At 37.4% G+C, this 13,058-nt stretch overlaps 1 protein-coding gene across 2 annotated transcripts in view; it reads left to right on the top strand.

The window, feature by feature from the left end:
* The window catches only part of IPMK (inositol polyphosphate multikinase), a 45,343-nt gene that overhangs the window by 12,946 nt on the left and 19,339 nt on the right, over positions 1-13,058 (top strand). The window contains exons 2-3 of one of the 2 annotated variants that reach the window (XM_036265798.1): positions 5,081-5,175; positions 12,193-12,289. In XM_036265798.1, the coding sequence (XP_036121691.1) occupies positions 5,081-5,175; positions 12,193-12,289 (192 nt within the window). The remainder of the gene's footprint in view (positions 1-5,080; positions 5,176-12,192; positions 12,290-13,058) is intronic. The other variant, XM_036265799.1, reaches the window with a different exon arrangement.

Below are 13,058 nucleotides of genomic sequence, written 5' to 3'. Positions count from 1 at the left end.
CACTTGGGCTGTTTCCAGATCTTAGCTATTGTAAATAGTGCTGCTATGAACATGGGGGTACATATATTCTTTCTGATTGGTGTTTCAGGCTTCTTAGGGTATATTCCTAGAAGTGGGATCACTGGTCAAATGGCAATTCAATTTTTAATTTTTTGAGGTAACACCATATTGTTTTCCATAGTGGCTGCACCAGTCTGCATTCCCACCAGCAATGTACTAGAGTCCCCTTTTCTTTAAAAAATTTTTTTTTTTTTATCCTCACCTGAGGACATTTTTTGATATTTTGTTCATATAGAGTGGGAGAGAGAGAGAGAGAGAGAAACATTGATGTGAAAGGGACACATCGAGTGGTTGCCACCCACACGACCCAACCAGGGCCAGGGACAAACTGCAACCGAGGTACGTGCCCTTAGCGGGAACCGAACCGGGGTCTCTCCAGACCGCAGGCCAATGCTCTAACCGCTGAGCCAAACTGGCCAGGGCTAGAGTCCCCTTTTCTCCACACCCTTGCCAACATTTGTTTGATGATTTGTTGATGGCGGCCATTCTGACAGGTGTGAGGTGATACCTCATTGTTGTTTTAATTTGCATCTCTCTGATCAGTGGTGTTGAGAATTTCTTCATATGTCTCTTGGCCATTTATATGTCCTGTTTGGAGAGGTGTCTCTTTAGGTCCTCTGCTTATTTTTTAATTGGGTTTTTTGTCTTTCTTTTGTTGAGTTGTATGAGTACTCTTTATGTTTTGGAAATAAACCCCTTATCTGATGTATCGTTGGCAGTGATGCTCTCCAATACAGTGGGTTGCTTTTCCATTTTGATGATTGTTTCTTTTGCTGTGCAGAAGCTTTTGAGTTTGATGTAGTCCCAAGTGTTCATTTTCTCCTTTATTTCTGTTGCCTTAAGTGATGTATCAGTGAAAATTCTGCTGCGTATAATGTCTGAAATTTTGTTGCCTACATTTTCTTCTACGATTTTTATGGATTCCCGAGTCACATTTAAGTCTTTTTTAACCATTTTGAGTTCATTCTTGTGTGTGGTGTAAGTTGATGGTCTAGTTTCATTTTTTGCATGTAGCTGTCCAATTTTTCTCTCTTATGCTTTTTATGTTTGTAGGATTTGTACTGTTATTTCATCTTTCATTTATTCCTGATAATGGTAGCTTATGTTTTCTTTTTTTTCTTCTTGATCTGTCTAGCTTGAGGTTTATCAGAGAACCTTTTAGTTTCATTGACATTTCTCCATTGTCCATTCTTATTCCATTGAGTTCATCAAGGTTTCTCTTCATCCACCACTCTTCATTGACCCATAGAAAATGTCTCTTACCATAGGAGTGAAGGTCTTTCTTTTATTTATTTATTTATTTATTTTCACATCTTTATTGTTGGATGTAAAATGTATTACAGATGTTCCACATTCTTCCCCCATTGACCCCCTCCTCCCCACTCCCGCCCGCCTCCCACCTTTTCCCAAACTATTGTCCGTGTCCATTGGTTATGCATATAAGTTCTTTGGTTTATCTCTTCCCACCCCCCAACCCCTTTCCCTTTGAGGTTTGTCAGCCTAGCAATGAATTTGTGCTTCTTTATCCCTTCACCTTTTTCACCCATTTCCCCAACCCCCTTCCCAACTGGCAACCAACAAAATGTTCTCTGTGTCTATGAGAATGTTTCTGTTCTTCCTGTTCATTTTGTTTGTAGATTCCATTGTCGATAGATATGTATTCATTGCCATTTTGTTTGTTCATACATTTTATCTTTTTCTTCAAAAAGACCCTTCATCATTTCATATAATAACGGTTTGGTAGTGATGAACTCCTTTAACTTTTTCTTGTCTGGGAAAGTTTTTATATGTCCATCGATTCTAAATGACAGCTTTGCAGGATAGAGTAATCTTGGTTGTAGGTTCTTGCTTTTCATCACTCTGAATATTTCTTGCCACTCCCTTCTGGCCTGCAAAGTTTCTTTTGAGAAATCAGCTGACAGCCTAATGGGAACTCTCTTGTAGGTAACTAGCTGCCTTTCTCTTGCTGCTTTTAAGATTCTCTCTTTGTCTTGAACCTTTTGCATTTTGATGTTGATGTGTCTTGGTGTGGGCCTCTTGGTGTTCATCTTGTTTGGGACTCTCTGTGCTTCCTGGACTTGTATGTCTGTTTCCTTCACCAAGTTAGGAAAGTTTTCTGCCATTATTGTTTCAAACAGGTTTCGATTTCTTGTTCTCTCTCTTCTCCTTCCGGCACCCCCATGATGCAAATGTTGGCACGCTTGAGGTTGTCCCAGAGGCTCCTTACACTATCCTCATTTTTTTGGATTCTTTTTTCTTTTTGCTGTTCTGATTGGGCGTTTTTTGCTTCCTTATATTCCAAATCGATGGTTTGCTCCCTGGATTTATGTACTCTATTATTGAAGCTATGTAAATTATTCTTTATTTCAGTTAAAGCCTCCTTCGTTTCTAACTGTGCATCGATCATTTCTGACACGTCCTTTTTTATGCTCTTGAGGCCCTCACTGAGTTCATTGAGCATCCTTATAAGCAGTATTTTGAACTCAGCATCTGTTAGGTTGCTTATCTCCATTTCGCTTAGTTCTTTTCTTGAGGTTTTGTTCTGTTCTTTCATTTGGGACCTGTTTCTTTGTCTCCTCATTTTGGCTGCCTCCCTGTGTTTGTTTCTGTGTATTACTTAATGAGAGGTATGGGGCTCGCTGAGACCCGATGCTGCTCGTTTGAAAGAATTTAGGAAAAACCTGAAGCAGGATCCAAGACCGGCCAATCCTATGGTTAAACAAGTGGCAACAGTTTGGGTGGGCTTGAAAGTTGTGTGGGGAGGGGCGGGGCCTCAGGGAGTCAGCAGGGCGGGGCTACCAGTGTGAGCCAGGTTGCTGGAGTCCCAGATATGAAGACTGTCTGCCGCCCCGGGAAGGGCTCACCAAAGGAACAAAGGGCTCTTACGGCACGTTTGTCCCTGAGAAAGCCCCCTCTCCAGCCCTCGCTCCAGTGCCAAACAGCTCAGTTCTTTCCTGTGTGTCTCTGGCGCCCCATGAGCTGCCTCCCCTCCAAGCTTAGAGGGAGAGAGTCCGGTAAGTCCGTGCGTGGGCCCTTTAGGGAGCTGCCTGGGGCTCCAGCCACCTCAGCTTCCCTGAGCCTCAGTTTCCGCTGGTTTTTCCAGCCAGAAGTTATGGGGACTTCTCTTCCTGGCACTGGAACCCTGAGCGGGGCACCTGGTGTGGGATGAGGACCCCTCAGTCCTAAGGAAGGACCTTCCCAGCCGCGGGAGCCTCCTGATTTTTATCCGCCACACGTGGGTGTGGGACCAGCCCGTCGAGCTGCCGCGCCCCCGCTGCCACCCCTTGCGCCGCCGCCACTCCTACCAGTCTGGATGTAGCTGCTTTTTTTTTTTAATTCCGTAGTTGTAGGACTTCCATTCAGCTTGATTTCAGGCGGTTTTGGATGATGGTTGTTCTGTAGTTTAGTTGTAACTTTGATGTTGAAGGTCTTTCTTGTTTTGCATATCCCAACCTTCAGAATTGGAATTTCTCTTTATGTATACTAATTTTTAGTTATATCAGACTACTTAAAGTCCCCAAATCATTTGACTGCTTACCAACCAATCTTATCCATATGGCTTAGTATTTACTTATTGTATATCTAGGTATTAAAACAAATAACTTGATTACTGTAGTCTTAAATTGAGACTCTCTGCTTCTCTTGATTGAATTCTTCATTTTTAGCATGATTAAAAATTCGTGACACTTGTCAACAGCAATAGAAAATTAAGTGGCATATTTTATCAAAGTTGTAAATAGATTTATTGGAGCCCTATTGTGTTCTAACTAACATGATTTTGTGAAAATTCAATATATGAAAATTTAAAATTTTGACATACAAATTTGGGAATGAGTCTTCATGGTATAGGGACAGGACCAATGCTAGTATATGCATAATGACTTTAGAACAAAACTTGAGTGGGCAGATTATAAAAAGATGCCCCTTTCTGCTCCAGACTTGGTGCCCCCCCTTTTCTCATTGACAGGTACCCTCATTCTATCTCTACAACTGTACACAGTGAATCTTAATCAGGAAAAAATTTTATTTGCTTTCTTATAACATATGAGAGAAACTTATAAGAAATTACAAAGTAGAAGATTTATATTGGACAGCCATTAATATTTTTTTCTTCTTTATAAAAGTAAGCTCAATTATTGCTACTGCTTTTAACTTGCTTCTTGTTTAACAGTACATTAGCATCTCCTGGAAAGTCTATTACTGAAGAATTACTGTAAACATTTACACATGTTTATTAGCAAATCTGAGAGGCTATAGGGGAAGTAATTGTCAGAGATAATAAAATCAAGATATTTAAATGTACCCCCATGTTCATAGCAACACTATTTACAATAGCTAAGATCTGGAAACAGCCCAAGTGTCCATCAGTAGAAGAATGGATAAAATAGCAGTGGTACATATATACAATGGAGTACTATGCAGCTGTAAGAAAGAAAGATCTCTTATCCTTTGAGACGACATGGAGGGATCTGGAAAGTATTATCCTTAGTGAAATAAGCCAAGCAGAAAAAGACAAATACCACATGATCTCACTTATATACGGAATATAATGAACATAACAGTCTGAGGAATACGGTAGACCCAGAAACATAGAAGTAGGGCACAGACTGACATCCGTCAGAAGAGGGGGTGGGGAGGTTGGAAGAGATAAACCACAGAACTTATATGCATGTATGCATAACCAATAGACATGGACAACAAAGCCAGGGACGGGGCGGGTGTGGGGTGGGTAGGGGGTGCCAGTGGGGTAAAAAAGGAGAAACATCTGTAACAAAAAAATAAATAAATAAATTAAAAAAAATAAATAAAATCAAGATATTTAGAATTTGTGTTCCAGTGCTTTGCATATAACAAGCACTGAAACATGTTGATTGAATATTAAAATTTTATAATAAGTAAAAGGAAACCCTTAAATTTATGAAAGTGGTTTATCTGCAACTTTAGGAATGAATCAGCCTATCCTAGATGCAAAATACACTATGATTAAAGCATTAAAAAATATCTTATTTTTGTTTTATAGGTATCTTGCAACATCCAGATGGCACAGTTTTGAAACAGCTACAGCCACCTCCAAGGGGTCCAAGAGAGCTAGAATTCTATAATATGGTAAGTGAGGTAAGATTTGTTTGTTGTATTCAAAATGTTTTTCAGTTTTCTGGTCGTGACTTAGTAAGAAATATATTTGATAGCATGTTTTTTTTTTTGTTTGTTTGTTTTATTTTATTGTATTTTATTGGTATATGCCCCTAGTGGGAACCGAACCCTGAACTCCCTGGTCCGCACGCCAACTCTCCAACCACTGAGCCAAACTGGCCAGGGCTGATAGCATGTTTTAGTGTTAATGTGGGTGTGTGTATCTGAAACAAAAGCTTGATGAAATACAATGCTTATCTTGACTGATGCAGCCTAGTATTTTCTATTCTGATCCACCGAATTGATTTTTATTAATGGCTTGTGACCTACATTTTCAAAAACACCTAACTGAGAGACTATTTGTAGTTCTCAGAAATGCTGAGTTTAAGTGTTTTCACTACAGCATTTCTTAGCCTAGTGCTAATGTGAACTGTGTGTCTCCAAAGCAGGCGGATAGAGGGCAGATTTAACATCTAATTAACCATATGGCTAGGAACACTATTTAATACATTCATAATGATTTGCAACCATCACCTCTGACTAGTTACAAAACATTTTCATCACCCCAAAGAAAACTCTGTTAACTCTGAAGGCATGATGCCCTGTTCCTCATTCTTCCCAGTCCCTGCTAACCACCAGTCTACTTATACAATGTGTGACCTTTTATGTCTAGTTTCTTTTTAGTCTAATGTTTTTAAAGTACTCTTACATTATATTATGCATTAATACTTTCCTCCTTTTTTATGGCTGAGTAATATTCTGTTATACTTACCACATTTTGTTTATCCATTCACCCATTGGTGGACCATTGGGTTGGTTCCACGTTTTGGCCCTTGTAAGTAGAGCTTCTATGAACATTCATATACAAGTATTTGTTTGAGTACCTGTTTCCAATTTTTTTGAGTATATATCTAGGACAGAAATTTCTGGATTATATGATAATTCTACATTTAACTTTTTGAGGAACGGTCAGGTATTTTTCCATTTATCTTCAGATAGAGTGAGAGGGAGGAGGGAGGGAGAGAGGGGCAGAGAGAGAGAAACATCAGTGTGAGAGAGACACGTCTATTGGTTGCTTCCTGCTTGACTCTGGCAACAGAGGTATGTGCCCTTGACCTGAATCGAACCCGCGACTCTTTGGTCCTCAGCTGAGCCAAACCGTCCAGGGCTCATTGTGGTTTGTTTTAATTTGCATTTCTTCTATTGGCTAATGATGTTGGACATCTTTTTATGTACTTAGTGACCATATGTAAGTCTTCTCTAGAGTAAATTCTGTTCAGATTCTTTGTTCACTTTTTTATTGGGTTGTCTTTTTTTATTTAGTTGTAGTTCTTTACATATTCTAGATACAAGTCCCATATCAGATATATGATTTGCAGATATTTTCTTCCATTCTTTAGGTTGTTTCTTCAGGTTTTTCATAGTGTCCTTCAAAGCAAGAATACTTTTAAATATTGAAGTTCAGTCTGTCTTTTTTTTTTTGTCACTTGTGCTTTTGGTGTCATGTCTAAAGACATGAAGATTTATGCTTAACGATTTCTTCTAAATGTTAAGTCTTTAGCTCTTAAGTTTATGTACAAGTTACAAAAACTACAAGCTAAAGTTAAAAAACAAGTACTACTAGCCCTGGCTGGTTTGGCTCAGCGGTTAGATCGTTGGCCCGCGGTCTGGAGAGACCCGGGTTCGGTTCCTGCTAAGGGCGCGTACCTCGATTGCAGTTTGTCCCCGGCCCTGGTTGGGTCATGCGGGTGGCAACCACTCGATGTGTTCCTTTCACGTCGGTGTTTCTCTCTCCCTCTCTCTTCCTCCCACTCTATCTGAACAAAAAAAATGGAAAAATGTCCTCGGGTGAGGATTAAAAAATCCCCAAAAAACAAGTACTACTATACATTCTTTACCAATGTTAATTCATTTAATTCTCACAACTAACCTGTGAGCTGGATCATTGTCCTCATTTTATACATGTGTACATTAAGGCATAATTAGTTTAAATAATTTGGTCATGATCATGCTAAAGTAAAGGGTGGTCCCAGGAGTTGAACATAGGCAGTCTGGCTCTAGAATGTATGTTTTTAGCTGCTACATAATGCTTCTTTTTTGAAGAAAGTATTTTATATTTACTCTGTAAAAGTCTTATACATAATTTGTTGGATTTATTCTAGGTACCTTTTTGTTTCATTGTGAACAGTATTTTTTAAATTAAGTGTTGCAATGATTGCTAAAATATAAAAATGAAAGAGGTATTTGTTTAGTATTCTTTGTCTAATAATCTTGCTGAACTCTTTTTAACTTGTATTTATCTGAGATTCTCTAACAATTTTAATTAATTTCTATATAGACAATTATCTCTTTTGTGATTGGAAGTTTTGTTTGTCCCTTTTTAATCCATATACTTCTGTTAAGGACTTTTAGTTCAGTGCTTTTAACATTTCCATGTTGAAGTATGCTTTTCTCTCTTAAGATTTTGGTAGGTACTTCTTCCTAGGTTAAGGAAATTGCCTTTTGTGTGCATTAAGGTCCTGTCAAGAAACAAATGATGCACTCTGTAAGTTTAATAAAGGGATTGTTTTCAAAGGTGTGGTCAGTTTAAGGCCACCTACAACAGATAATGCTGTACCATCCCTGGGCCTGCAAGGGCAAGGAGGGGAGTGGTTACTGAAACCCAGGGGAGGTAATTTTATGAGAAGATATGAACTGATAAGGAGGGAACTAGAGAAGTAAATAATCTGACCTCAACTCATCTACCCTCCACTCTCTTGTACCAGCTCAGAGAATGACAAGAGGACAAGGGATTCCACTGATGCGGTTGATTCAGGCCATCTTCTTGGGTAGAAATTGTGGAGGTGGAAAGGGAAGATATACAGTATCCTCTCTATTTTTATTTTAGGAAACAATTTAAAGTATATGATGAATAGGTATTGAACATTTTTTAGCTACTTTTCTGTATCTATTGAAATGATCATATGAGTTTTCTCCCTTAACGATTAATATTATAAGTGCCATAATAGATATCTAATATTACATCGCCTTTTATTTTTGGAATAAACCTACCAGGACATGTCCCTTTTATGTTTAATAGGCATTACTGAATTTTGTTTGTTAGTATTTTATTTCAAATTTTTTCATCTGTGCTCATAAGTGCAAGTTTCCTATTTTCTTCACATATTGTCCTTGTTTGGTTTTGATATCAAGTTTCTGTTAGCCTAATAAAATGTGTTGAGGAGCATTTCTTATTCTATTTTGTGGAAGAAATAGAATTTCTCTTTCTTCCTTTCCATTCTTTTCCCTTTTATTCTTTTCTTCATTTCTGGAAAGGGATATATTTTAAACCAGCGATTCAGTGTCTTAAATGTCTTGATTTTGTTTGTTTTGTTAAAGTGTTAGTAAAATATAGTTAGATTAGATTTTTATACAAAATTGTCCACTTGGTCAAGTTTTTCATAGTGTTTATAAAAAGCTCTGCTGTATCTAGTTGTGACTCCTTTTTATTCCTAATATTGTTTATTTGCTGCTTCTCTTTTTTTCTCAATCAGGTAGCCACCAGCTTTCTTGCAGTGTAGTGGTAGGAGAAGGGAGAAGGATGCCAGAGTTTTTAACTGTTCAGTATTTAGATTTTTATTTGCTCTTGTTTCAATATAACTTGGTCTTCATCTATACCTGGACCCTAAGTTCAGAGATTCTTTGGTTCAAGTCTTTAGTTTGGACCTCTGTGAAAACCAAACATTATTGCTCAGCTTAATGCTTTTTTTTTAATCCTCACCCGAGGACATTTTTCCATATTTTATTCAGATAGAATAAGAGGGAGAGAGAGAGAGAAACATCGATGTGAAAGGGACACATCGAATGGCTTCCACCCACACAACCCAACCAGGGCCAGAGACAAACTGCACCTGAGATACATGCCCTTAGCAGGAACTGAACCCGGGTCTCTCTGGACTGCAGGCCGACACTGTAAATGCTGAGCCAAACCGACCAGGGCTCAGCTTAATGCTTTTGGTTTCCTCTCTATTATTTATGCCTGTGAATTTCCTTTTCTTTTCCTCTTGGGAGCGCAGCTGTGCATTTTATTTATTTACTTATTTATTTGTTTTCCTCACCAGAGCATATTTTTCCATTTATCTTCAGACAGAGTAGAAGGTGGGAGGGGGCGTGGAGAGAGAGAGAAAGAGAGAAAGAAAGAAACATTAATGTGAGAGAGACACATCGACTGGCTGCCTCCCACACGACCCTGACCAGGGCCGAGGATGAACCATAACTGAGGTATGTGCCCTTGATTGGAATCGAACCCGAGACTCATTGGTCTGAGGGCCAACACTCTAACCACTGAGCAAAACCAGCCAGGGCTCAGCTATGCATTTTTATTTATTTATTTATTCTATTTTTTTTTTCATTTTACTTATTTATTTATTTAATTAATTTATTTTTGTTACAGATGTTTCTCCTTTTCCCCCCACTGATTCCCCTGTCCCCTCCCTCCCCGCTCTGTTCCCAACTTTGTTGTCCATGTCCATTGTTCATGAATACATGCATGTAAGTTCTGTGGTTTATCTCTCCCCCACCACTCCCTCTCCTGGGGATTGTCAGTCTGTACCCCACTTCCACGTCTCTGGGACTATCCCATTTCTCAGACTGTTATGTTGATTATATTCCACAAATAAGTGAGATCATATGATACTTGTCTTTCTCTGTTTGGCTTGTTTCACTTAGGATAATATTTTCCAGGTCCCTCCATGTCATCTCAAAGGATAAGAGATCTTTCTTTCTTAACAGCTGCATAGTACTCCATTGTGTATATGTACCACAGCTTTTTTTATCCATTCGTCTACTGATGGACATTTGGGCTGTTTTCAGATCTTAGCTATTGTAAATAGTGCTGCTACGAACATGGGGGTACATACATTCTTTCTGATTGGTGTTTCAGGGTTCTTAGGGTATATTCCTAGAAGTGGGATCACTGGGTCAAATGGCAGTTCAAGGCTGGTACAATATTCGCAAATCAATAAATGTGATACACCACATAAAATGAAAGATAAAAATCACACGATCATATCTATAGATACTGACAAAGCATTCGACAAAATCCAGCACCCATTTCTGATAAAAACACTCTGCAATCTGGGAATAGAGGGATCATGTCTCGACATAATAAAGGCCATATATGAAATACCAACAGCCAACATCATACTCAATGGGCAAAAATTAAAAGCATTTCCCTTAAGAACAGGAACAAGACAAGGATGCCCACTTTTGCCACTCTTATGTAACACAGTACTGGAAATCTTAGCCACAGCAGTCAGACAGGAAGAAAAAATAAAAGCGATCCAAATTGGAAAGGAGGAAGTGAAACTGTCATTATTCGCAGATGACATGATACTATATGTAGAAAACCACAAAGACTCCATCAAAAATTTACTAGACTTAATAAATGAATTTGGCAAAGTAGCAGGATACAAAATTAACGTCAAGAAATCGATGGCATTCTTATACACCAATGAAGAACTCCTAGAAAGAGAAACTAAAAAAAAATCCCATTTACCATCGTGGCAAAAATTAAGATACCAAGGAATAAACTTAATCAAGAAATAAAGGACCTATTCACAGAAAACTACAGGTCATTGAGAAAAGAAATAGAGGAAGATATAAAAAAGTGGAAGCACATACTTTGTTCATGGATTGGAAGAATTAACATCATCAAAATGTCCATACTACCCAAAGCAATCTATAGATTCAGCTATGCATTTTTAAAATATTCATTATATTTTATCCTATATTTCTAGGTAAAAACCTTTTTTGGTTATCTTGTCTGTCATGTTGTAGTGAATACTACTGTAAAAAAATGTTTAAGAAGAAGAGAAAATTGACCTCTCTGCTTTTCTAGTTCTTTTATGTTTTTCACTTATAAATGTATCATGAACTCTAGCTCAGTACATAGAGGTGTACTTGGGTCCTCCATCTTGTTACATCATCATGAACACTGCCCTCATTGTCATTGTGCCAGGAACAGAGGGATAATAAAGTACACCCTGCTCTTAATTTTACCTTGGCCTGGAAGTGACTACTATCACTTCTGCTCACATTTCAACAGGGGAGGTTGGGAAATACAATATATCACATGGATATTTGGTGAGTCTCTGACATACCTGAGTTAATTCTATAGAATTATGTTTGTATGTAACTACTGGACATTAGTATGGTTTCACATAGATAATGAGAACTCTAACACTAAGAATTTATAAGCATTTTATAGCTGAGAACTTGAATGGTTTTGTGTAATTAGGTAGACCATATTTGAAAGAATTAGTTAAATAAAATATCTTACAAGTTATTTTTAAGACACAAATATTTTCTTTTCTGTTCAAGGGAGAAAATTAAGTCTAGTTCCAGGATATCTAGACATTTCTAGTATTTTCTAGAATTATTACTGCTTATAAATTAAGGAATTAAATGAGCAATGATTAGAATTACATTGAGGGAAAGGATTTTTTTTTTTTAGAAAAGGTAAAATCACAACTTCCTTACAGATATAAAATACTTATTATTTAATAAGGCAACCAGGCAGATGTTAAGTCAGAGAAGCACAAATTTATATGGACTAATGGGAAGTTAAAATGAATTTATGTGTGGACACTAAACTCCCCCCTTCCATGGGGTGAGGAGGGAAGTCCATTGAACCTTCTTTGGCCAAAATTATTTACAAGTATATGGACAAGAATTATTTTGCATTTGCTAAGAATTTTCTACACCTTACTTTGTTGTAAAATAGTTCAAGGACAGTGAAAGGCTAGAAGTAGATAATCAAGAAGAACGTACCCTAAACAATACATAGTTTTTCATTGGAAATACAGTACTTTTTTTTTTCTTCTTATTCTAAATTTACTTCCAGTTGAAACTCATGCCAGATAAATTATGATCAGCAGTATTATTTTATTTGAGAAATGTGTAGGGCAATTATAAAATATTAAAAGAAACTAACATGCAAGTTATATTTCTCTGTTTCAGGTTTGTGCTGCTGATTGTACTGATGGTGTTCTTTTAGAGCTACGAAAATATTTGCCAAAATATTACGGCATCTGGTCACCTCCCACTGCGCCAAATGGTAATTTTTTTCCTAAAAATTCATCTTTTATTCTTAATTCAGGAGAGGGGCTTTATAAAAGGCTTTATATAAACGTAAGCCTAGTATTATAAAAACAGAATACATATGTGGTTTTGTTTATAAACATTCTCTACTTCATTAAAGAAAACTTATTAATACTTTTGCTCCTCATAACCAGTTTCTTAAATGGCATGTGCAAATTAATGATCAGTCTGTTATAATCGAATGAAAATATGTGTACTAGTACTTAATACTGTATTAATTTACAGATGTTCTTTTTTCCTAATTTTGGGGCAGTTTTTTTCTTTTTGTATTTTGAATTGGAAAAAACATCAGGAAGTGTATTTTCTTTGCATAACTTCCTGCCTGTCTCCTGTTCCGCTCCTTCATCCCCCTCCTCTGGGCTTTAAATTGCAGTATTTTAAAAAATAGCAAGTTTTATAGTTAGGGAACTGATTTATGTAAGGGCACAGCATCTCTCTTAATATTAGTTAGTACTTGAAGCAGTATTTGCCACTTTAGGGCCTTTGACTGAGCAGACAGAATTTAATTAAACAAGCAGCTTGACTGTGTAACTATTGAAGAAGGTTCATGAATGGGATAAGAGTTTCAGACTTGACTGAGTTTAAGAATAACCCATAGGCTTGTTTAAATGCAAATTAATAGGCTCAACGCCCAGACATTTTGATTATGTAGAGTTCAGTGAGTGATATGCTTATTAAATAAAGGCTACAAGCCTTTTTAAATGTAGATAATACTTGAACTACAT

The sequence above is a fragment of the Molossus molossus genome, unplaced genomic scaffold (genome assembly GCF_014108415.1).
Source record: "Molossus molossus isolate mMolMol1 unplaced genomic scaffold, mMolMol1.p scaffold_m16_p_17, whole genome shotgun sequence".
Classification (NCBI taxonomy): Eukaryota; Metazoa; Chordata; class Mammalia; order Chiroptera; family Molossidae; genus Molossus; species Molossus molossus.
This window is presented reverse-complemented; position numbering and strand designations above follow the sequence as displayed.